The sequence below is a fragment of the Diadema antillarum genome, unplaced genomic scaffold (assembly GCF_040938485.1).
Source record: "Diadema antillarum isolate AM-2024a unplaced genomic scaffold, OU_Dant_1.0 scf00000065, whole genome shotgun sequence".
In the NCBI taxonomy this organism is placed as follows: Eukaryota; Metazoa; Echinodermata; class Echinoidea; order Diadematoida; family Diadematidae; genus Diadema; species Diadema antillarum.
Window position 1 is genome coordinate 331476 of NW_027270954.1, and position 27244 is coordinate 358719.

The 27244-nt window shown below is 38.9% G+C and overlaps 1 protein-coding gene across 1 annotated transcript; it reads left to right on the forward strand.

Annotated features, from left to right (window-relative positions):
* Positions 1-1237: 1237 nt before the first annotated feature.
* LOC139716409 (ficolin-2-like) lies at positions 1238-21205 on the forward strand. Its single transcript, XM_071627956.1, has 4 exons — positions 1238-1319; positions 14971-15107; positions 16189-16450; positions 20502-21205. The coding sequence occupies exons 1-4, from the start codon at positions 1238-1240 to the stop codon at positions 20759-20761; spliced, it is 741 nt and encodes a 246-aa protein (XP_071484057.1). The 3' UTR covers positions 20762-21205.
* Positions 21206-27244: the final 6039 nt, after the last annotated feature.

Genomic DNA, 27244 nt, shown 5'->3' on the forward strand with positions numbered 1-27244 from the left:
TATTATTATTATTAGGAGTGTGAAATAGTACAGAACCAACTACAAGCAATGCTCATATTAGGTAGCTACTCTAGTAGGTTCCGGCGTTGAATGCGTCTTCAATTACGTCATAGGGAACAAAATTCTTACGACAAAAAAAAAATATCCATAAGGCCAAATTAGATATTCAGTTCTTGCTGATTATTGATTTTCTTTGATATCCTGTGGTAGTAGGCGTAAAGTCCCTTTGAGCGAGTCAAAACGAACGAATGAGATGGCTGATGTGATGATGGAATCATGCTGGACTTCTCAGGCATACACATGTTTACGCAGCAGTCAATTAACCTATCTATTGCCGTGCTTCAGTGCTATGCCTCGGGCATAGCACGCACAAGCAGGAATTGCTCGACAGCATAGGGCTGCCGAAAGCATGCCTGCGCCCTGTGCACTGTGCACTGTGCACTGGTCATAGCAGGGAGGTGAGAAGACCATTTTCAGCCATATTCAGAATCATAGACCAATCGATCAAGATCTACAACATTAATGGCTTTGACTGGAAAATGATTCTCTTCAGTCAGTATCAATACACACAGATGTGTAGACATGATAGCTTCAATGCGTTCAAAGTATCAAGGCTTGCAATACAGGAATTACACAGTGGGGAAATTGAGTCTTAGAAATTTTAGTTTCCATGCAGGGCTGATAGGCGATCTCCGCATGTATTCACATTGATGCTCGCACATGCAAGGAATGTTCTAGGTTATTCTGATGTTAGATATGATGAACTTATAGTTTCCCCACCCCCGTTCCATCTCCTCTCAGAAATATGTCTGTAATAATGAAACGGTATCAGTGACCAAAATATCGTATGATACATAATTTATCTACTATCAACAGTATAGTCGCAGTTACCTTGTTAGCCCAGTGCATTCCCTGATGGAATATCTTTTGTATTTTTGTCTCTTTTTTTAAAAAGGAAAGAAAAAAAAAACCTCTGTAAGGGGCTTTCAGATAAAGCATGCCGAGGTAGATTTGACAGAAAAGAACTCGAGAGACCAAAATATTGGGATGATATGCCATGACTATGTAACCCTCCGGGTTATGGCTCTGCTGGCCTGTTTTTTCCTCACAGGGGTCGCCGAATGTTATGACAACTTGTACTACAGGTTACCGCGGGTCAGCGCGTGCTGACTTTTCGTCCTGGGTTTTGGCGAGATTGTATTCCCTCCAGTCAGGTAGTGCCTACTGTCTAATTGGGATGACTGTAAACGATCCCTGTGATCCGCAGCCAGACCTCGATGGCTTGCAGAGCGCGACCAACGCATCAACAGGCATGACAGGTGAATTAACCCAGCAAGAACAAGTAAGAAAGATTGTCTCAAAAATGTCCTTGCTGATGTACACAGGCGTTGCTCGAAGACCTTCTCCGGATACGTCATCACAGTGAACTCAGCTGTCGCTGGTCAGTCCGTTACTGATTCGCGGTAATTGTGTATCATCGACGCATATTACATCATCGGCATTACAGTAGCATGATTATACATGTGTGTACCGTGCACATGATGGGTAGTAGTGTAGGCATGTATTATCTACAATTTACAAAGAGGTTAGAATTTACAATTTTCCGTTTTAAATACTTTTACCTTGTAAACACACTACTTTCTCGTTTTTAAATGATTGAATAATCAGTAAATAAAGAAAGTATGAATCATAGCACGACGGTCGTGCATCGTTCGACCTATGACGTCATCTGACCTCTTCGGGGGAAAAGTCACCTCGAGAGCAAATCAACAGACAGCTTATCCTGGTGTCCTCCGGAGGCTACCCAGAGTTTACCCTGTACGGTCTTAGGGTAAAATTTACCCCAAGTCCTCCGGAGACTAGTCAGACTACGCGGAGGCTACCTGGAGGCTGTCCATCGCGTGGCGTCTTCAGACACTATAGGTAACAATGTTCTTTTGGTTCCCCGTGGCTACGCGTGATTTGCGGACTGAAGAGGTTCAACTTATTCACGAAGATCCACTCACATCAGACCAGTCCTCCAACAACACCACTGGCTTCCTACAACGGCTCACCTACAAGGTCCTCCTCATCACATCACCGGGCTTTGAGGTTATCGTCACCACGATACCATCCTCATCTCTGCTCAGCCTCCATAAACCATCTCGATTATAGACTGCGCTCCTCTAAAGCCTCTTATCTTCTCATCCCCCAAATTAAAAGATCATGGGGAGACAGAGCATATGTCAGCAGCTTCCAGCTTATGGAACAGACTTCGGGACTCAATGAAGGATTGTGACACTGTCAACGACTTCACGAGAAAATTAAAGATGCACATTTGGACTACCTTTCTTTGACATTATTGTTTGAGGATGAACATGTTGCAGCTGTAGGAAATTATCTATACTGTCAAATTGTGTATTTTGTAATGAACATAAATTGTGAGCGCCTTAAACACCTATATGATGAGTAGATATTTTAGGCGTTATAAATGTCATTTTAATATTATTATTGTTGTTATTATTATTATTACTATTATTATTATTGCTATTATTATTACTACTATTACTATTATTATTAATCTTTTACTGCGCCATTAGAATGGCGCTATCACACGTTGTCGTCATACCGTCCTGCGATCGTTTTGTGCCTGCTTGCACCGATTCCATGAAGTGTGTCAGGGTTGGACTATCACTGTCGACGTCATTGCGTATACAATGTCTACTGAACTTTTGAAAATGGTTCTCATTCTTTGGAGAGTAGAGCCCAAGCTTGTTTTCAACCATGTTTAAAAGAACGACGAATTTCCCCTACCCTAATTGTGCCCTACCCGACAAAGCCGTCTTATGCACTTATCATTGACAAGAACAGTTTCTGTTCTCCCCAAACAATCAAGTATCATGGTCCTAAGGTCTGAAATGATCTTCGTAATAATGCCACTATTAGTCATTCCCTCCGTATACATGTATTTAAAAGCAGATTAAAATCCATAGTTAGAAAAAGATATGACAACGAATCTGTTTCATCCGCTGTTTGTGTTAATGACAAGATTGTTTCCATTCTTTGGCATCCAGACAGTTGATACTCAGTTCGACACTTTTTTTTTTAGATATTCATTTTCTTAACTCAAGAATTTAAAGAGGTGTTTTGAAAAATGAAGTGGCCGTGGTAACTTGTGCCCTTCTTTCTGTTTTTCCATCTTTAATTTTAGTGTTTATTTTTAGTATGAGCAAAAATTTAGTATCATTCTCTTGGCTAATTTGTTTTCCATTATGTATTGTACAAAACGCATTCAACCTTAGGAACCGACAAGTCCGTACAAGTATTGCTTTTTAATAGTTGGTTCCTTCATACAGTGTATTTCACACCTGAGTCTTGGTTCCGTTAGTATTTAGGCTCAAGTGAACTATCGCGATCGCTCTTCGTCCGGTGTAACAGTGGAGAGCGCCCGTCGTGCGTAAACTTTTTACATTTTCATCTTCTTCTTGAAAACCCAATTACCAATAATTCCACCAAACTTGGCAGGTAGCATCCCAAGGGGGATAGGATCTCAATTGTTCAAATGGGCACCATGCCCAACCTTGGGTCCCAGTGGGGGCCCAAAACCCTCAAAATTAAGGAATCTTAATAAAAAAAAAACAACAACTTCTTTTCCAGAACCAGTAGTGAAAGAGATTAGTTGATACTTTGAGTTAGTACATTGATGACTGCAGTTTCAAGTTTGTTCATGGCGGAATCAGGGGTGCCTCCCCCCCCCCACTTTGCCCTTGGGACTCAGGGGAGGGGTGGGAGGGGTCCTAATGGGGGCCTAGACTGTACACTTTCATCTTCTTCTTGAAATTGAATGAAAACCCCAATTTTCACTATACTTGGCAGGTATCATCCCTATCGGGAATATCATCTCAATTTCTTCAAATGGGCTTCATACCCCACCTGGGGGGGGGGGGGGAGGGGCAAACCTCCTAAATTAAGGAATATTCAATAATATTCTTCTCTAGAATGAGAGGTGATAGAGCTTTAAGTTTGTTTGTTTCTCCAAACTGCATTATCCAACTTTCGAAGTACAGTGTACTCGTCAGGTATTTTTGTCAATGTGATGGAATATGCAAATGGACACCATGCCCCTGCCCCAAGTTTCCAATGTTCTCAGATGAGAGTCTGCACAAGAATGCATGGAAGGTGAACTTGAGATGTGAGCGCGAGAACCCCGTGTCTTTTGTTTACTGAAAGATAACCTTGTGTTATATATTTGCTCTATAACATTATTGCATTTATTTCTGTAGCTATATACGTTTCTGTGTTTTGAATTGTAACTGTGTGATTTCGATGATGTTTGTGGCCAGTGATATGTATTATATGTGGTTTTGCTGTGAAATATGAGAAATAAACTCAACTCAATCCAATTCAATTTGATTGCCCTGCATGCCAGATTTGGAAAAACGCATATCCAACGTAAACATATTTGACAGTCAACCGTATAGGTTCAACGTCTGTGGTGCCGATTTGTTGCTAGTTGAGACACTGTTAATATCTATGTGTAATTACAGACATGCCTGTGTATGTAACATGATCTTGATGTGCATTATCTAACTCCATACTCCGTCTCTTTTTCTCTCCCGCCGCCCATCCTTCTCCTCATCTCAGCTTTCCTTCCCTCAGTCTTGTTACTCCCCCACCCCACCCCCGTCCTAATCACTCATTGTTAATAGGCGTCAGCAGCCTGTGCTCCATATCAAATTTGTCTGGCAAGCAAAATGCACCATCTTGAAACATTCTGCATACCATTTAAACTGAGAATGATGATGATGATGATGATGATGATGATGATGATGATGAAGACGATGATGATGATGTGGTCTTCTTTATCCAGGGTAGCCTCTTCAGTGTTGCCATTGCTATACCAGAGGATCTTGCCTTCATCTGTGTTCATCATTACCCTAGCATTGCCAGGTTCCCATACATATGCATTTTGTAAAACAGTGTGTTCCCGTCATAACAAGTCCTCGGGACTGGAGGTTTTCTTTCGTTATTTTGAAATTTCGTTAGAACCGACTGGTATAGTGTATAACTTATAGATGTATATAGATGATAATTTTGGGACCTGAATTTCGATTTCGTTGAAACTAGAATTTCGTTATAACCGCGTTCGTTATAACGAGAGTGCACTGTACATACCCTGGTCGAGTTGGACATGGTGGGCAAAAACATCTTTTTCAAGGAAGTTTGAGGTGTGTTGATCAAAGCGAAGTAGATGAAGAAACTGCAGTTTTAGGGGATAGAGCTTGGTGTGTATAGCTCTTAAAAACAGCCACAATAAATCAGCATTAAATTTGATAATCCAAGAATAACGCCATACATGCAACATGAACGTTTGTAATCATCCCGCAACTGTATTACAGAAGAGTACTGAAGTTGTAAATGTTGACGCTAATTTTTTAAGAATACGTGTAGCAATGTTGGAATCATGTTCCTAATCTCTTAAACAGCATTATTCACTGAACTTTAATCTCATATCCCAAACTGTTACGTGCAGAACATGATAAACACACTTTTTGAAAAGGTTGTTGCACCGACATTACACCCACTCACAAAAACAACCACACACAATCACACACAAACACATACACTCAAATTATCTTTGAGAACGAGTGATGCAGACACTACCAAAATAAACTCAAGCATAAAAATCTTATTGTTTCAAAACCCAAGCCAGCCACGAAGTTTTATCAGAGCTTTCATATAACGATACTTGATAACCATAAAGTTGTCACTCAGAATTAAACTTTACGTGTCTACCCAAGCAAATACGTCAATGCATCATACTATTTATCAATAAATATCTTCGTGGTAATTTGTCTGGCCGACAAGCTGTTGAATATACAAAGCAGTAATGCATGAGTAGATAAACAGTGTCATAAATTATTGAATTCAAGTCTGATGGAAGTTTGACAGTGTGGCAGTGTCTTTAAACATCAATAAAAATGGGTATAAAATACATTTTCAGTGTAAAACAAACGCTTTATTTATTGCTTTAGTTTTTCTGTGGCCCGGTCTTATATTCTTCTCTCTCTTTTTTATTTTTTTTTATTTTTTGCTCTTTTTCCACTTTTCCGGGAACACAGTGATTTATATCACGATCCCTCACACTAAAGTTCATTCAATGTTTGTTTATGGTATAGACAGTGTCGCGCTGTCACCACCACGTCAAATTTTCATTGTCAGCGCCACTTTCAGAGCGTAAAACTACATCAAGTCATGACCCCATGCATCACAGATCGTACAAAAAGTCGCATTGTTTTAACAGGGGCGAATCCAGGAATTCCGTAAAGGGGGTGGGGGCGCAAAAAAAAAAACAAAAACGGGGGGAGTGTGTGCGCCCGGTGGGCCCCTCTGGATCCGCCACTGTTTAAAATCCAGAAGATCTGGATTTATGCCTGTGGGTCAACTTGGCTGATTTCGTGTTTCAGCGTGGTTGGGTATGCAGGGTCAGTTTCCATTCATGATTTGAATCGAGCTTCATCATGCATTTACCCTTTTTTCTATTTTTATTTTTTGGAATAACGTTTTTAGTGTATAAAACACACCAATTTCTAAATATGCATGTACCTCAAGAGAAACTTTTTCTTTGTGATAATTAAGGAAATATTGTAATTCCCCCCCCCCAAAAAAAAGAGTTTAATATTTTTGGAGTTAAATCGGTCACGTGTAATTAACCAAGACTTTAACCCGTTGAGGACGAGTCCCGAGTATACTCGGACGAGTATCTATGGGAAATACGTGATGTTGTAGCAAAATCAAACCGTCCTCAACGGGTTAACCAAGTCCTAGGAGAATTTTGCTACAGAAATTATCGTCTTGTCATCATTACAATGGGAACTTCTATTTCTGCCATAACATCGCTATGTTACAATATATTTTATTTGCATTCTAAAACAAGTACTGTTGATTGTATGCTTGTATTACCAGCATCATATATCAATGATCAGACGTACGATGGCACATAGATGGATTTAACATGAATACATCTTATTGGTATATTGGTGTTGTTTATTGTTTATTTGCTTGCTTGCTGTTGTGGGTTTTTTTGTGTGTGTTTCACGTCCTACAAGCTTAGCTTTTTAGTGGAACACTCCTATCCATCGTTATGATTACTTCTTCTTTTTTGTTACAATGGCAAAGTGTGCATTGTTCCCTTTTCGCTCTAATACCTTTCGTGCATATATTTTTATATTGTGTACAACGATCTGTCTTTCCCAACTGGATGAAAGTCAAATTGACACATGTACCGCTTTGTATCATTTTTTTTTTTTGGTTGGAAATGAATAAACTATTGAATTGAATTGGTATCACTGCGTATTTCACATTGAGGAAAGCTTAGAAGAAAATCGATCAAATCTGCACAAACTCAGCAAGAGATTCACAATAAATGCCAATTTCAGAAAGAGAAAATTCAATCTTCTAAGATATCATTGTTAACATTTACTACAAGAACATATCGAGCAAGTAAGAAGCTTGTTGCACTTCTACAACCGGAACAAACCGCAAAGGGCTCAAATGATATAGGATAGCTGTATTATTTACTATGCCTCATGAAACACTAATAACAAACAGTAAAAAAACCAATAATTGATATAGGCCCCTACATAAAAAAAAAATGACAATATAATATTCTTCAATGGAGTTACATCACCAAGTCGCAGAATATTATATTCTTAGTATGTCGTATTGTTTAGGCAATCATTTCTTAGGCCATTTTCCTCGTCAAGCGTTTGCTTATGATATGATGATCTCCTGTATATCTTTTATATCCAGAGTTGCTTAATTTGTCTTTTGAGCGGCAGATACACGGGATCCTATGTTTGCATAAATATATACACGTATTATGCATAAAATAATGCCTGCTCGTTTTCATTTTGCATTGTGTTAGAATAATGTTGAATATTTGAATAAATATTTCATCTGTTTTAACTGTCAGATTCGAATAATACTGTGCTCAATTAGTTCGTTCAATTGACTTTATATTACATTTATTTACGAAAAAGAAATTTAGAAATGAAATAAAATCAAATGTGTTTCTCGGAGTTGAAGGGTTAAAACATTTTTATGATGCATTGTGGGAACTTGAGAAATAATTGTTTCCTTTCACAGGGCTGTAACGCCAAATTCATTCGTTTATTCCAATGAAGTGGCACTCCTTTCACGTTTATTTTTCTTTCTTCGTTTTCTTTTTTTTTTGAAAGATAGAGAAAGAAGAATAAGTGTTTCCTTTTCTTTCCTCGCGGAAGTTGTATTCTCAGCCACATCCTCAATGACTTTCAAGGCAGTCTCCTTACATAACGTCATGGAGATTGAGCTTTATTTGTTTCATTTTTGAGTGTGTGTCTGTGTCTGTGTTTATTTGTTTGATTTACAGTTTATTTTCTTGTTTACTGATTTTTTTTTTTCAAAGTATAGCGCACTCTCGATCATGTCATCTAACTGGCTATTAAAAATCTCACATTTGAAAATAATTCCCTTGTAGAGCCTATGCGTGAATATAACGCCGGAAGTTTGATATCTTTCTAGTTTGATGGACATGTTGACCAACTTCAGGTCCCTTTCATAACTGATCTGCTTGGAGGTTACTAGTATTAAAGAACAACTCTTACGATTTCAAAGAAAGTGTGTCCAGTCTCAAAATGAGGTTTATTCTGATTGTTTTATTTTTAGTTTTGTAAGACAGGATTCGCCCTAAGTAATCGGAACTGGTTAGTTATTGATATTCTTATCATATATTTCATCACTTTATTGATATACAAATCGAACAAAAGAATACATAAATACAAAACATAAAAGCCCAGGACATAACTGGATGAACAGAATAAGCAGGGCATATACATAAATATCACACAATGTTACAGAAGATTTACGAACACAAATACACATAACTTTGACAGAATCCTACACATATTCAAAGTGTGAAAAATATTGTATAAGCAGGCAAAAGGATAAGAAATGAGACCAGAAAGATTAGGAGTAGAGAAAATGGAGACATAGAAAGAAAAAAGGAGAAAAGTAAAATAGCATGAAGAAGAAGACGAAGAAGAAGAAGAAAACTCGGCCAAGTGTAATACATACATGATACACCTTTCTCTTGACGGCATTTAACATACCTATTGAATTTTAACAAACATTTGCATTATTTTGTATTCCAGTGAGTCCAATATAATAAAGTGGGGCGATTCCGCATACATAAATTATTCACAATGAGACACGGTCATTCATTCCGCGCACATTAACATAACAATAACAATAAATTACATAAATTATTAATATCACATAAGACGACTCAGCCCCGGGGAACCGGAAAAACCCTGGAAAAGCCCAGACCCGGATGGGGACGCACCATTATTATAAACCTTTAATTTATATTCATATACATTAAAATATATATATATATATATGTTATAATGATAACCCGTCTCACAAAAACTCATGCCCGACAACAAACCCTCCCGAATATCAATCCGATACACAATTAATCCAGTGGCCTCAACCTAAACAAAGGGCCACGGATTAATGTAAAATTATGTCAAAACAATGAATTTTGACATTCCCATTTTAATTCTTCCTTAGCCGAATAAATTACAAATAAAGAAGTAATTGCAAGTGACGGCAATCTGTCCCGATAAGTCTTAAAAGACACTGGTTTCCCTCACATAACTCAAAATAACAAAATGTATTCAGACTAGATGGACAAAAGAAAAGCCCTTTCCAAGCCTCAAACCAGAGCCCACCCGACGGCATAACACACCCATCACATAGAGCAATGAACTCGACTAAATGCAAACCCTACACACATCTCAACTATACTTCATAATTATATGTTATAATGATAGCCCGTCTCAGAAAAAGTCATGCCCGACATCAAGTCCTCCCGAATATCAATCCGATACACAATTAATCCAGTGGCCTCAACCTATTATAAACATTGGGTCAAAAATTAAAATTGAATTATGTCAAAACAATGAATTTTGACATCCCCACTTGGTTCTTCCTTAGCCGAATAAATTACAAATAAAAAAAAAAATGATTGCAAGTGACGACAATCTGTCCCGAAAAGTCTTAAAAGACACTGGTTTCCCTCACATAACTCAAAATAACAAAGTTTATTCAGACTAAACGGACAAAAGAAAAAAAAGAAAAAAAAACCTTTCCAAACCTCAAACCAGAGCCCATCCGACGGCAGAACACTCCCATCACATAGAGCAATAAACTCGACTAAGTGCAAACCCTACACACATCTCAACTACTTCATAATTATATGTTATAATGATAGCCCATCTCGGAAAAACAAAAACAAAAAACTCATGCCCGACATGAAGCCCTCCCGAATATCAATCCGATACACAATTAATCCAGTGGCCTCAACCTAAACATTGGGCCAAGGATTAGAATTGAATTATGTCAAAACAATGTATTTTGACATTCCCACTTTGGTTCTTCCTTAGCCAAATAAATTACAAATGAATTGTATTCCTCATAGTTTTGGTGCGTTTGTAATGACAAAGAATGGCGGTTTCACTGTTGTGTGTGTTTAGTGTGCCTGTAAGTGAGGGTGTGTGCGTGCGTGTGTGTGTGTGTGTATGTGTGTGTGTGTATGTGTGTGTGTGTTTCAAAGTGTAAAATTCAACCAGTCAAAAATCGTCGTTTTAAATATCTCTCCCGGAACATGATTATTTTGCGTGTTTCCTCCATATTTTAATAGTAGATTTGCGTAAGTATATTACAAAGTGTCTAAATGATGTACAATATTGTTTTTATTCATGTATCTATATATCTAATTATTTATTTTTTGTTTATTTACTTATTTAGCTATTTATTCATTTGTTCGTTTCTTTGTTTATTGATAACTATACGGTGGCAGCCCGCATTCCAAATTGCGGTATAGTTTACAATAACATTATTAGCAATTAGAATCATGTCAATATTTCAATATGGCAAATACTTTTCTTTATCAGAGTGAGCTACATAATATAATATCTTTAAAAAGTAATTTGATATAACTTACAGGGGCCTGCGATAGCATAGTTACATTATAAATGTTACATATATTTTTTTAAAAACAAAATACAAGGAAACATTAAAAGGCATTGTGCAAAAGAAGGTTCACATAACCATACATGAACAACTGAGAATGCTCACGTTCCATAATACTCGCAGACTGGGCACCTTTTTTTTTTTCACTCACATACATACATACAGCGTACACAAACATACACTTGGCACATGCTGCATAAGCTCAATTTCAGACACACAACGTCACAAGGGTATATTCCATAAACACAATCATGCAGTCCGCATCCATAAACCCAAACATTTACCAAAAGGATTAGTATATGGGCCTACAACTTTACAACTCTACTCTCATGGCAAGTTTGTCAGTTTTGATTCGTGATCATCTTGGCACTTGTACCTCCAAAACGTTTCACAGTGAAAGTTCCGCTGGAAGGTGCGGGTATAGGGACGATTCATATTGGCTTATGTAGGCCTATACATCATTTACTGGACTCTTCATTGCCATAACAGGCAGGGTATCTTTCATAGCATCAACTGGCGACCGTGTCATAAGCGATAACCCCCTGTCCCGTATATATGTCGAATTATTGTAAACTTTGACCCCTGCCCCTGCGAGTCCCGACTCCTAAAGTCAGTGTCCATAAATCAGATTTCTCACGCTGGGTAGAGATGTCTCAATCATCCTGGCGATCAAGTTCATCGAAAATGCTTGTAATTCTAGTCAAGTTCTCACACCTGTGAATGATTCCCAGTTGAGACACTTTGTACAAATAAAGCTATAAACAAATTCTGCTCTACACTCGAAAGGTCCATCGTACAGGTATCCAGGTAAACCGATTTGATTTTGCAAGGAGACATAGGAAGATGTTCTGCTTTAACTCCGCGCATGCAGCAGGTCACTTCAGAAAAGGAATTCAACATTCACAGACACAGCGATTCACTTCTTTTCAAGCTGTTTTTATGACCCCCCCCCCCCCCCCCCGCCCCTCCTATTAACCATGGACCCTACTGGGATCCATGCTAATACATATTCTAGTTATCTCGGGTGCGATAAAAGTGATAGGACGGAAATAGGATAAAGTAATAGGATGGGAATAGTCCGCATAAAGTGGAATGATACCTTATTTTGTGGATTGAGTGAATACAGCTGTATTAGAAGAACACATAAGTGTAGTTTGAGGAAAATCATACTATCTGTTCAAAAGTCTAGAAATACCCATTCTCCTACGACTTGTTATTGACATAGGCCTATATGTTATCAGTAATGTTATTGCCCTCCTTCCTGAAAGAGATAAGTCAAGTGCCCTTTCGATCAATATGCTAATGAGTGAAAATTAAAATGTGTTGATTTTGTTTTGGATATTTTTCTTTATATTTGTTATCCTTGAGTGACCTATAAAAATGTCCATCAGGCGAACCAATTTCTTTCCCTCAGTGCTGCTATCACCATGTTACTACCCGCAGAACTTGCTGCTCAGTACAGTTAATGGAAGATGTACACTACAAACAACTCGCTATGCCAGAATGTCCAGGCCATGATATATACACCGACAAATCAACAAGCACTGATGTGCTCGAGACCAGGTAGATCGACAGCACTCACCCGTAACCTTGGTGACAGGGGAATAAGAATCAAGTGACAGCCGTCAGTCTGGCTGCACTCATGTTTTGTCGCATTCACTCCCCCCCCCCCTTTTTTTTTAACAACCTTGTCGGCACCATGTGTGGATACAATGTCTCTGTCACGTTGATGTGGCACATACCTGAGATTGACATTGGACGCTTTGATGCGAACTGCACGTCAAAGTGAAGTCGAAATGCAATGCTTAATTATAGTTCACTGATAATTCAGATACGATTTGTCACAGTTCTCCAGTTGTTACGGCAGTATACAGGTATATCGCGAATACTTTTGATCTTTCGTAACTGTTTTCTCCAATATATCTGCATAGGGTCCTATCTATTTACTTGGAGATGACTGCAAATGGTACATGTATATAGGGTTTGAATACTGTTTGAAATAAATTTCGCCGATGTTTTGCTCTCTAACTTTATAGATTGATGGCTTCCGGGCTTGCAGACTTCAGTTTGTAATGATCACCTTTATGAGCCGACAGGGAACAGGAGTTTTTAGTGAACTCGTAATTGGTGTGATGTTAGGCCAGACGACACGCAGAAAATGACGGACGTATGTACATTTACCATCAAATCGCCAATTAATGTTTGCTTGCTTTATCCACTCACTTGCGTCAGTGAGCACACATATTTGGCCTTCGCATTACTTGCATAATAATTGTGACGACTCTCCGTCGTCCCTACCAGACACAAAGTCAACCGTACGCCAGTCCCCGTCCATTACTCCCCATTTGTCACATCGGATCAAATCGTCATTAGTTGTTAGTGTTGAAAAACAACTTTTGAATATCCAAAGAATTTTTTTTTTTTTTTTGTGAAGAGGAAAGTGATCTGGCTGAAGATTCCGCGGTATACCTTTTTGTTTTTAAATCAGAAGAATAATATAAAATCGAAACGTGAGGTCCTTAGAGTAATGACAATCCTTTAGCAAAGCTGCAACGTATAAGCTGTGTGCTCCATACTGGTATTTTCACTGCTAGTCAGAAGAAAGAAAAAAAAAGACAGACAGACAGGCAGGCATACAGACAGACATACAGACAGGCAGACAGACAGACAGACTAAAAGGAAGAAATAATAAAACAGACAAACAGACAACAAAAGCAAGGTTTCTAATTTCGTATTTTGCTCTCCTTCGTTTTACTTTTGTTTGTTCCGTGAGGCGATCAACGTTTTGGATAAATAATTCATTTTGCAGGATACTCTACATATTTGCAGGACACTAAATGAAAGAAAACTCATTAACAGGAGTAATACTGTGTGAAATTAAGTCCTCCAACCCTATCACTCTGGTTCCTCCGCTAGTTTTTGATTCAAACTTTATTTTCACTTTTTCCCTTTTTTTAATGTTGTGAAGCAGTAGGTTGTTTCACCATCATTATTAAGTCTACTCTTAATGTTTGATTCGAACCAATATGCTTCGGATAACATTTCACAGCGTTGATAATCAGAAAAGCGCTGTTTTGAATATCTCAGCCATCTTCAGGGAATTGCAGTATAGGTCTCCTATGACTCATAACCATCACCTATCAAAGGCATTATGATGAGAAATGTTTTTTTTTTTTTCGCGACGTTCATATTTGGGGGCTAAATCAAGGGAGTGGCATGAAATTGCCCATTAGGATCTCCTCCGAATAAGCGGAGATATAACTCTTACACTCATGACACAACGGAGCAAGGTGATACAGCTCAGCGACTCGACCCAGTTTCTTCGCTCCTTTCTCCTCCTCCTCCTCCTCCACCTCTCTTCCCATCTCATCCTCCCCTGCCTCTCTCAATCCCTCTCTCTCTATCCCTCTATCTCTCTCCATTTCTCCACCTCTTTCTCACTCTCTCTCTCTCTGCCTCTTTTATTCTCTTTTCATCTCGACATTTCATTTCTACCAAAATGAAAGAGCACTTGACTTATTACTTCCAGAAAGCAGGGGAAATAATACTTCCCTTAATACAAATATCAAAGGATAAGATAAGGCTTATATGGAATATTTCCTTTTATCGTTCTGTAGTAACGTCATGAACTTTTAAAGTCTTATCCTGCGATGGCTGCACCGAAACTCTAAAAATTCATAACTTTTAAACTGATTGTCCGATTTTCATCAAACTTCACTGATATCTTATGTTGATGTTGCGGCATACACGCAATAATACACACATGTATTGAAATATCAGGTTTGAAACATTGATTTTCCTCTCCTATGCAATGTCGCAAGCATTGAATTTACTTTACATGCTTTAGGTAAAAGGTTCCGTGTTTCTTTCATTGTGATCTTGAATTGTTTTGAATCGTATTCTCTTCTCCAGGCATTTTACCTCGTGACTGTCAGGACGTATTGCAGAGAGGGATGACATCGAGTGGGACCTACAACATTCAACCTGATCATAACGGCTGGCCGTTCCAAGTCTACTGTGATATGGACACAGATGGGGGAGGTTGGACGGTACGTGTACCATAATTGATGTCTGAAGACAGTCTGGCAGAGAAGAGAAACTGAGGCAATGACTTTTAGACACTGCACCGTGTCTAGCACCAATCAAGGCTTTGATTTGTTGTTGAGGTTTTATTCTTCGTGTTACGATAAAAGATCTTGCTGAGCAAACAGATCCAAACAACATACATTGACGCTTAAAGCCCATTGATGAAGCATTCGTGAATCCGAACTTGCATGAAAGTATTTTTGACGAGTATGAACAAATGAAAACATTCAATGACACGAGAACAGTTGTTTGTGAACGTGCTCGTGTGTGGAATACAAACAGATTGTTTTCTTAAACATGATGCATGTTCTGAATGCAATTCTTTCGTTTCGTCGATTGTTTCTGCTTGCGATGTTTTCTTTTTTCTTGACAAGGAGGAAAGTTTGTTATTTTGTGACAAGGACACAAACAGGTTCCCATTACAAATTACGTCGTTATCCACTGTCCAAATAACATATTCTGAATCAAGCTAGAAGTGACTGTCCATATCTCTGGTTGCTGGCAGGCCCCAGAGGGCGCTGATTAGAACTCGTCGCATCGCGATGCTCGTACAAACCGCGCAACATCCCTTTACACGTTATTTTTTCTGTACTTTTCTTTTTTTGTTGTTGCCATTCTTATGATTATGTAAGTCGATTAGCTACCCAAGTCTTGATATTGCACATAAGAATAATGATAATTATGATAATAATGATAATGATAATGATGATAATAATAATAATAATAATAATAATAATAATAATAATAATAATAATAATAATAAAAAGAAGAAGAAGAAGAAGAAGAAGAAGAAGAAGAAGAAGAAGAAGAAGAAGAAAGATGATGGACATTTATTTTGCAATATGGATTCGAAAGTCATTTGTGTCGTTGTAGGCCCTGTCTGGCTTACGTCAGATGAATGTATTTTGCTTCTTTACGCGGTGTAGGTCTACTCTACAATGAAATCAGTTCTCGTTTGTCGTTGAGATAGCGTATAAAAAGATTTGAGAAAAATAACAAAGTACATTGTAAGCAGATATTTCTCCCTTGTTTTTAAATGGATAGGTATTCCAGAGGCGAACAAACGGGTCCGAAGACTTTCGACGAGGCTGGGCTAGTTACAGGAGAGGATTCGGATCGGCTAGCGGCGACTTCTGGCTCGGACTCGACCGGCTGCATCGCTTGACCTACCAGGACGAGTACGAGCTTCGTGTCGACCTGGCCGACTTCGATGATATCGCCGTACACGCCTGGTACAGCTGGTTTCGCGTCGATGGCACGGCGACGAACTACAGGATGCATCTCGGTGACTACAGGGGTGTGGCAGGTGAGTGAGCCTACTCCTACAGGTTCTAAGGATACAGCTCCTCGCTTCCTCTTTTTTCCCCCTTTGTTTCTTTTATTTTATATCATCACGGGATAAAATTTACTCGGTAAGCCGGGAAAGGCTGTTTTTCACAGAGGCTGTGAATGCAATGTCAAAACAACACCACCACCAACAACAAAGACAACACAACAATAAGCAAAATGTATATCACATTATAACAAAAAAAACTAAATAACAAGAAAAGGGAAGAAAAAATATATAGACTTAAATTCATTGAACACAAAACTCTACAAAAAAAAAAGTGAAACCCACAGTTTCGCGTAAATGTAAACTATTGCACTAGCCTTTCACCTTGCATTGCACTTTCTCTTCTTGTTAGATTGTAATTTCGCAATTGCCTGCTTGATGAACGATGATAATTTTTCTGTTATGACTTTCATGTACTGTGATGACTACCACATGAAGACCTAGTCCTGGTGGTATTATGCAGATTTAAATAGCTAATGTGGCGGTTTCAAAATTTTCAAAATATAGCCAATTCCCGTGTCCGTATTTTGCAATAGAAGTAAAGGAAGTACTGGCAGTGGTAATGATAGTAATGGAGATAATGATGATAATGATACAGGAGCCGCGGAACCGGAAATCGGAAAAAAAAATTATTCACATTAAGTTTTCTTTATTACTGTCCAAGGGTCAATGACCCCTCCCCCCCCCCCCCCACACACACACACACACAATGCGAAAATTTTATATCCCGCGGCCTGCCTGTTATGGTAGTATAATTATAATTATTAACAACAGGTTTTTGCGCAAAATGTTACTGGAAATTTGTGGTAGTATACCTATCCATCAGAAAGAGTTTTCAAGCTTTAGCTCTCTGAGGAAAGTTCTGAATTGAATATCTCTACAGGATACGAGTGTATGAAAACAAAGTCTAATAATCGGGGTTGCAAAAGGGACACACGAACTTAAAAAGGACATTTGAACCATTTAGTCTGCAAAATATGCTGTGATGTATGTGTGGGTTTTCTTTTTCTTTTTCTTTTTTAGGGGGGGGGGGGGAGGGGGCGTGCCCTTGCGAACGATTGTATCTGCTTTATGTTGCTGATATTTCAGGTTATGGGTGTTTGCCTAGTCTGGGCACTGTCCCTTTTTCCTTGTTGCGATTTTTTTGCCAATTGCACGACAAACCAAGAGAGGGCCCGAATTTTTCATTTGCGATAATCATGAGACTGCGCGTATCGCAGTTATTGGCGTATATATCGCAATCTTTGGGTGTCACGCCCTCTTACGGCTTATGGCGTACACAGAGACTGAATCACCGCGACGAGTAAATAGAGTCCAGAAGCTAGACTAGTGTTTGCGTGGTGTTTGTCTGCAAACGAGGCTTTTGAACGAATTAGACAAATGTGCGCAGATTAATATCCTCCTCCAGCATAATCCGATAAGGCCATCGCAAATCTTATTTTGATTATGGAACGTATAGTAGGAAAACGATCTCGGCCATATCCGAATACAGGGCATCAATCACTGTGTAGAAACTTCAAAAGGAGGATCAAAACCAAAATCCATACCAAAGAGCCGTAGATTTCATTTATTTCAACACTTTGATAAAGATAGATAGAAGTTTAAGGTTGCTTGCTCAGTTGGAGCAATTTCTATTAACTTAATCAGAATTGTGTCAAAGAATTGCTGGATTTTTTTGAAGATGAATTTGTATTCTGTGCGATTAGCATGCTCCATACTTACCTGTTCGGCGGAGACAAGAGTCTTCTCCATGGGTCAACGAAGGCAAAATTCGTATGGCCAGAGAACTGGATTTTTTTTTTTAAAGCAGTTTGATAAATATGGCAATCAAGCAATTTTGGTTGAAAAACGTAAGAAAACAAGATATGGTGTGAACACCCTTAAAAAGAAACTAAAGAAATATGGTAATATTAATCTTTAAAAAATGAACGAAGTTAGTTATGATATGAAAATGAGACGGAACGCACTAAAAATGTCTTCTGTTATGTTGAATGTAACAGCATAAAATTACAAAGTATTGAAACAGTTCTACGTAAAATTTTTTGAAACTTCATGTGCATGCGTTCAATGAGCACTTCACGCAAATGGATGTCGATGGCACAACAGTGTATACATTATGACCTTTTCAACGGTAAGAAAATTATCAATGAAACGTTTGAGTTCGACAAGTTTTCGTAAGAATTCGTTAAGAGGAAAATTTGAATCGTTGTCTCGGATTAAATCGCAGGGCCTTCACCATTTTTCAAAACTCTTCCCTATTGAGTGATGGCGGGTCTTTTCTTCCGCTCCTTTGACGCAATACTTCAGTTCCTTGAAAATGTGGTGGTATTCTTGATGAGGGGAAGCTTGCAAAGAATACCCCAGTCTTCAAGGATGTGGATGATTATACTGGATGTCACAATCTATTGTCCGATAATGCCGTTTTGTCATAGTATTAACATTCTTGAAAGAGTAGTCCATAAGCAGGTCTTTACATTCTAAGAGCGATACAACTTACGAGTGACATAGAGTCTGGTTCCCGACAACGTCACTCTATAACACCTCACTGTTTGATGTACATAGCTATTTGTTACCAAATATTGCTGAGGGGTTCATGACAGGAGCTCCTTTTCTTGATTTAAAAAAAGATGTGCCTTTGATTCTGTTTCGCATGACTTGGTTGTTCAAAAATTTGTCAACAATATATGAATTTGGTGTTGCCACCTTATTCTGGACTAAAAACTTTGTTTCCGACAGGCAACAGCGTATAATACATTCCAACGCCATATCTGACTATCGATTAATACGTAGTGGAGTTCCCCTGATCACCAAGGCTCCTTTTACTCGTATAGGACAGTTTCTTTTTCTCACTATTGTGACCTACGTATTAACTGCCTTTTAACTTTCAAACTAAATTAATGTATATTCCGACGATACTGTAATGTTCTGTACGTCAAAAAGTCTCTGAGTGTTCAAACTTATCACACCAACAATCCTGATATTACATAAATTCTGATGTTAAATTGCTCAGGATAAATGAACTACTGCTCAAAAGGAAGAATAAAGAACGGGAACTGCGTGTTGAGCAGTTCACTGAATTTAGATATCTTTGTGTAATCATTTGTCAACACATAGTAAAATGGTAGAGACATGTTGACGTGATGTCAGGTAAATTTGCACGAACAATAGGATAAAAAAGACCACCAAAAAGTTTCTACCGAAGCGAATCCTTTCCCTTGTGTGTAATAATCTGAATACATATCCCCGACTGAGCTATTGTTGCACAATCAACATGATTAACGAAGTGCTGAATGTAACATAAAAATAAGTTGACATCCGTACACCAAGCAACATGATGTTTTCCCAGCTAAGCTGGCAATCACTTAGATTGAGGAATCATCATCAATGTTATGTTATACACTTTTAACATCTTTGTTAAACTAGTTCACCATATCTGCAATATTTGATTCTTTACAGAGGTAAGATCTTCTGTAAAAGAAATAACCGTATCAAGACAATTATAAAACTGACTCTTACAATAGATCATTTCACGTTCATGCGTCAAAGCTATGGGATTAATTACCAAGTTGCCTACTATCCGGCTTTTGCAAAACTGATATTTTTATATGTTAAAAAATAAAGTAATGGATATTATCTTTTGAAATGTGTAAGCAAGGACACACTTCCAACGCAATATAAAAACTGTAAGGGCTAAAATCTAAAAACTGAAAAGGCTACTCAAAGAAGACTGAATAAATAAGCAATAACTTCAAGTTCAAACTATTTTGAACAGTTAGTTCCAGATGCACATATGAACATTAATTGTTGTAATACAATGTGCGTTTTGTTTTCTTTGAATCTGTATCGATAACAAACATGTGTTATTGGAAATGAAATTTCATTTGAATTTGTATTTGAATTGTCAGGCAGTTGTACTAAGAACGAGTTAAGGTGAAATTCTAAAAGTGCTATTGGTCGGAGGCAGTAAACGCTATCTTACCTTAAAACATTTCCTTTTCTATTCATGTAATTCTTTTGAATACAGGAGATGCGATGTCGTATCACAACAACCAGCCGTTCAGCACCAAAGACCGCGACCACGATGCGAGCGAGGCCTTGCACTGCGCCCTCAACTCCGGCGAAGGTGGGTGGTGGTACAATCAGTGCTTGGAGGCAAACCCCAACGGGCTGTATCTGGGCGGACAGACGGAACGAACACGAGAGGGCGTGGTATGGACATCTTGGAAAGGCCCAAACTACTCGCTGAAGAAAATCGAGCTCAAACTTCGACGAGTAGCAGATTAGCGATAACAAGGAGGCCTCCATGAGCGATAAAAAGGGACTGTCCCGGATGTTGACATGTTAACTTTAGCACAGAAGGAGTGACAGTGGCATTTCATACTGCCATGGCAAAGTTTATTGATACGAACTATTTCGCGTGTGTTCTCCCACGATGTTAAACTTCTCAGGATCACTACGTAGAAATAATCATGAAAGAGTTAACTCGAACATTCTTTTGGGCAAGTGAAATTCGGCAGGAAAATGCGACGTACCGATCGAAACACTTTCGCCTTTCCCTATAAGGTGTTTGTTATCTCTTTAGGGTTGATATTATGTCGCTATTAGTCAAGTAAGTTCTTTTGGGGACAGAGATCCTTGCAAGAGTCAAAATAGTGTCTGACCGTGGTCGTATGAAATATTGAATGATCGATGATAAACTAAGAAAATAGCAAATTACGATCTAGTCGTTTGAAGCGAAAACAGAGTAACGTGTTATTAATAATTTGTTGCATAAGGGATTGTGATGGGATTTCTTTTTTTTTTGGGGGGGGGGGTGGGGCATTTTTCAGATGATGACTTTTTGACAAAATCACACATTAATAAACAAAATTATACTATCATGCCATTTATATCAAGAAATCGTGGACTCCTTTTCGCATGTGTTTCACGATGGTCGTATGATGCACCCAGTATTCACTGGATCTCTGATGACGGTACTTCTTTTTAGGCTTGGCGAATTTATGTCAGATTTATGCGTGGCTAGTGATTGTTGTATTGATGTATTTATAACTTTGTGTAAACCGCTGGAATCTGTCCCTTTGTTTTCATGTACTTAAGTCAGAGTTTTATTTTTTTATTTTATTTTTCTTCATACACAATCACATGAGTCATATTTCCGATAAGCTTTTTACATTTTTTTTTTTTACTCCTGAATAGTTTTAGCGTTACCTCAACTCGTAAAGATATCATGTTTTTGCGTTGCGTCGAAATGAGAAAGTTATTTTTAAGAAGAAATCTAAGGGATTCATGGTTCACTAGCCAAACGAAAATACAAAAAACAGAAACACGGTGAACTCTCCAGCGATGAGGGATAACTACCACCGGGACAAAGGGGGAGGTCTCCGTAAATAGAAAACTATTCTTTGTGAAATTTTTGGAGAACATCCTTTCCTTAAATTTTGATAATAAGGGACTGCTTCTTTATGCCCCCTTCACAAAATTCCCTGCGTACGATCTTGGTTTGATGAGCTGCGTTACCATAAGCACTGTTGTCTTGTTCAATTATTTTTTAAGTAAAAAAAGATGCACGGGTATCGCGTCGAGTAGGGCAGATCCTCATCTCACTCAGTTGAATTATTCACATATCATTATACTACAAAGGGCGTGTGATTAGTTTGATAATTACACATTGTAGTTCGATCGTTATTAATATACACATTGTAGTTCTTATAAGTGAAAATGATCGTAGGCATTGTTTTTTAATTGTGACTATTTACCACCGTACCTATAGTTAAACATATTGCTGATCACTATATCAATGTTGACGCACATCATGACAATGTGATAGTGATTAATTTTTCTTTCAGTCACAGAAACACGCAGATATAGTCAGTAATCATAGATATTTAAGTAAATCATTTATCAGGAATACAATTGCTTCGATAGTCTCAGGAATACGGACAATTGCTGTAATTGCCATTATAACACAACGCTTTATTGTTTCAGTTACCTGTACATGCAACTGTCTTCGCAAAATTTGCAAAATTGCTTTAGAGATTAGGCAATCACGACTACCAAAGCATTCGTCCCTTGTTGTTATTAATGGGAAATGCTTATCAAAGTACGATTGCCTTAGAAGTAAGCACTCTTTGCTGTACAGTTTTAATTTGCCGTGGTCAAAGCGTCGCCAATTACGATGGAAAAATCTTATCTCTATAATTCTTATCATTCTTCTTGTCATTGTGTCCTTTCTTGATTTTGTTTTTTTTTTACTAATCTATTTATCTATCTGTCTGTCTGTCTGTCCGTCTGTCTATCTCTCTTTGTTTCTGTAAATAGCCGTTTCTCACATTCTGTTAGTCTCTATCAAATCTTCCTTTGTCCCAATTACCTCGTTCTATTGTGTCCCGGTGTCTCTACCAATACTCAAAGCGTGTAACAAATCAATGATTCATGCGAGATATTTATCAGAGAATGTGTATGATTGAACTTGTTTCTGCAACAGCTATTTTAAAATCAACATCGAGCGGGAATACTGTCGTTTCAGTTTTACACTTCGCTGAGCTGTCGCCAGGTCGTGTGGTAGTGTCGCGTTCACTGATCATGGTGACAGTAGTGTCAGCAGATGTTTTCGTTCAATCAATAAATGTGCATAATGAAAATATGCAAAACTGTATCTGTGTGTATTTATATGTAAATTTACATATGGTCAGCGTGTGTGTCTAAACGTTTTCATTTTCCCTTGTCATTAGATTACCTTCAGTGACGATAATAAATCTCAAATGTTTGAGTTAGGTGCTCACAGGACGACTATCACAACCGATTATATACCCCAAAGCATGTACATAATATCATAACTGTCGTTAAACTTGACTCTAGTCGCTGAGATTATTTTCTGTTAATTTCTGAGCAGCATGCGCCATTTTCATCCAAGGAAATTGCGCTTTCACCGTTCAGAAATGATGGTACATTATAAAATCAGGTTTGGTTTCTTTACCGACCTGCCAAAGACTTTCCCAGTGGTCAGTGACGATCAGGACACTAGCTCCCATCAGAACGAATGATCAAACATATCACCCCGGCGTGAAATCTAACACCGTTACAATACTATAAGTTCGTAGCGAAGTCGGAGCAAACCTTGTATAATTCAATAATTCAAGAAAAGCAGGAAATACCCCACCTATATATACAATGTACTCTAAATTATTTCCTCCTCAATTCATGAATCATATCATTATAGCATATTAAGAGTTTGTTTGCAAAAACCGATAAGTCAATTTTTGCAGATTTTGAAGTACGGTCTCTGTCATAAAGTACAAAATAATACCTTTTATATGATATATTGGTCACTACATATAGGTACATTTTGGAAGTTATGGTCAAAAGAAGCAAAAATGTTCTTATTATTCTCTTTATTTTTCTTGACCTTTAATGGCAAATATCTCCATTTGACAAATATGGACTTATCGGTTTTTGCAAACAAACTCTTCATATATTGCCTCGATCCCTCCTCTACCCCCCCCCCCCCTTAACAAAAATGATGATTGTGTGAGCAACTAACTAAGCACATTTTCACGCGGTGCTCGGTAGACATTATACACTATTATACCAAATAGAATTATGACGAATTCAAACAATTGCTAAATAAGGATTAAACCAACATGATTGTCCAAAATTTGAATTGGAACTAAATCTGGCCCATTTCTAGAAATGCCCTCCGCTAATATAATTCAAAATATCTATGGTAATTTAAAGTAAGAAAGGTTAGGAACATGATTAATCCGGAAACGGTATAAAACACAATTCCTCATCAAATTCTTTAACAAAGGTTCGTTGTAAGTGAATTTTCAACTCGACGGAAACAATATAGGTCTACAACCATGTGTTTGTGAGAAGTTGAAAGTATAGCGCTTATAACTTTGAGAAGATTATCAACCTTAGGGCGAATTTGTTATGCACGACTCTGTCAGTTTGTTGCCAGGAGTGGTTAGTAACCCTCTGCGTGCAATAGTGATTATCTGATCATGTACATGATCACCTGTCCATAGGTTTTTGTGAGAAATTTGTCATTAGCATGGAAAGGGTTAATACAGAGTCACATCAATTTCGAGACAGTAAAGTAGTGTCACTTTTATAAGCTGTGTCTTTGTTTTCAACGCCGTGATATTCGGCATTGTCACCAATTTCAGTTTTTCCACCCCACATTGGTCGGGGATACATGCAGATTATATGAGGCAATATGCCATTCACTCATTCATATCGATTGCGCTGTTTGTGACGCAGATGACACCCCTATTATAGCTTTCTTGTGTGAACGAGGGGATTGATTTATTTCCAGCATGAATATGGTGCGCAAAATATTCATTGGACATGACACAGAATCACTGATTGCTTTGTTACCGTCCTTGTCAATGGACGTGGCACATCGCCTGCATATCATCCGATATTTCAGGTTTAGCAGTTTTCAGTTCGGATCCTTTCGATGTAACTCTTTCGTTACATCCTGGACAAGGAAACAACTTGGTCAACGAAGGCGGGATCACTCTTTCCGAGAAGTATACAGCAGGAGCTTACCAAATGTAATCTTGTGAAAGGCCTCTCCGCTTACGTGCTCGCGAGATCAATTTCATACAGGTGTGTAACACATTTCCAACGCTTGGAGCATAACAGACTCGCAATGAAGTATGTGATTCCGCATAATTTCGTGACTTCCATCTTTCGTGTTCCAACAACAGGTTGCAGCATTTAGTGTTAGGACATAAACATATCATACAATTGCGCTTTCTACTTTAAAGATTAATTCAATCCCGCCTCTTTTACCGATGATTATACCAAGACAGAGTCGTCTTTATATCGCGAAATGTGCATCACATCTCACGATTATTGAACGAGCCTTGAAGAAGTCAATGATTTATGAAAGCAGGGAAACCCCCGCCCACTCTAGTGACCCTATTCGTCCAAAACATATCAATATACCTCTCATAATAAGACATAAAAATGATTGTATGGTAAGTACTTATTAAGCACATTTTTTTAATGTTTAGTAGTGCTTGGAGGACATCCAGAACAGTCAACATTTCCCTTCTTACGTATTGCATTCTCGAAACTTCCTTATATACGGTAGAGGTGATTTTTTTTTTAATCCACAAAGGCCACCTCTCATACGTCTCATACTATTACCATAAAAAATACAATTTTCTCTCTATAGCTAAGATCATTATATCTCATGAATCAATTCCCTGCTTCACTTCGTGATAATATCAATGATTGATATAGCCTTAGGATAGTATCTATTGCTTTATAATGTAAATTTTGAACGAATCGCTGTGATAGCACTGTCATCATGCAAAATGCCTTGAATCAGTTCTTTAAAAAATAGTGAAATCTTTTGAGATGAGTTTTTTTTTTCTACGCTATTCTCTCCACGGTTTGATACAGATTTCCTCATGATACGTATGCTGAATTCACAGTCAAGATGATGATCCAGCCACGAAATGCCTTCCTAGTGTCGTCATGGGTATTTTATGCATTAAGTATTTGCCTCACTTTGTTGGTCGCCCTGGTCGTTTTCCACCCAATTCCAGTCCGTGCTTGCTTAAAATATTCGTCAAGTCCTGCCACACCGACCCCTCCTCCAAGCACACCAGTGCCCCCAGAGACCTGCCGGCGTGTACTTCGGCTTACATCGAATCAGATGGAACAGATACGAAATGCCACAGAAGAAGGTACGATCTCAAAGCTTCGTGCATGTCGCAATTTCACGTACACTAATCAGATCCCAATTGTGACTAACTTTACGGAGGAGCAGATTTCGTATATACTGGATGTCTACAAAGAGTTCTTTGAAGAACGTAGCTTCCAGGGATTTGAAGAAGGTGAGCTTAGAATTTGGCAACAGGATCAGAATTCTTCCATATGTGGATCAGCGACACAACCTCCAGACACGTTCTTCAGCAGCCAGACCACCAGTCCCGATTCCGTTGGTCCCAACTCCCGGGGATTCACCTCTGGAGGTACAGCCTCCTTACACCCATCTACTGGCGGCTCCACCTCCGTAGGCTACCCCGGAAGTCCAACCATCCAAGTTCCCACCTCCGTCGAATCCATAACTCAAGACCGCGCCATTGGTGGCCCAGCCTCCGTAGGCCCTTCCTCCAGAGGCCAAACTTCCGGTGGACCATATTCCGTTGGTCCCACTTCTCCAGACCCAGCCACCAGCGGCCAGTCTTCCACTGGCCCCACCACAATTGACAACTCCTCCAATGGCCCCACCAAACTTGGTCCCTCCTCCAGTGACTCTGCATCCAGAAAAATGATCTCTGTAAGCGACTCTTCCAGTGGACCCACCTCCCAAGGCCCCACAACTCGAGATCCTTCCGAACTAGGTCTATTCTCCAGAAACCCTACTTCCCCAGTCCCCTCCTCTCATAGTCGCACCTCTCTACTCCCCTCCTCTAGGGGCCCGACTTCCAGCAGTCCCTCCAACAGTGACTCCCCTTTCCTAAGAACCTCTATACCCTCCACAAGCCCAACCTCAGCCAGACCAAACTCTGTCGGACCCACCTTCTCAGGCTTCTCGTCCAGTGGCTCATTTTCAGTAGATTTAGCCGCCACCACCACCATTGACAATTCCGCCAATAGCCCCACTCCCACTTCCACTGTCGTAGGCCCCTCTCCTAGTCACAATATAATCTCCACTTCCACAGGCCCTTCCTCCACCATGCCGACATCCAGCAACCCCAGCTCCCAAGGCCCTACCACCGCAGGACCCCTTTACAGTGGTCCCAC

Excerpts from the sequence above, each read along its gene's own strand:
- LOC139716409 (XM_071627956.1), top strand. The coding sequence starts at position 1,238 with ATGACTGTAAACGATCCCTGTGATCCGCAGCCAGACCTCGATGGCTTG. Across the intron at positions 1,320-14,970 it reads CGCATCAACAGGCATGACAG|GCATTTTACCTCGTGACTGT; the intron begins GTGAATTAACCC and ends TCTCTTCTCCAG. Across the intron at positions 16,451-20,501 it reads TGACTACAGGGGTGTGGCAG|GAGATGCGATGTCGTATCAC; the intron begins GTGAGTGAGCCT and ends TTTTGAATACAG.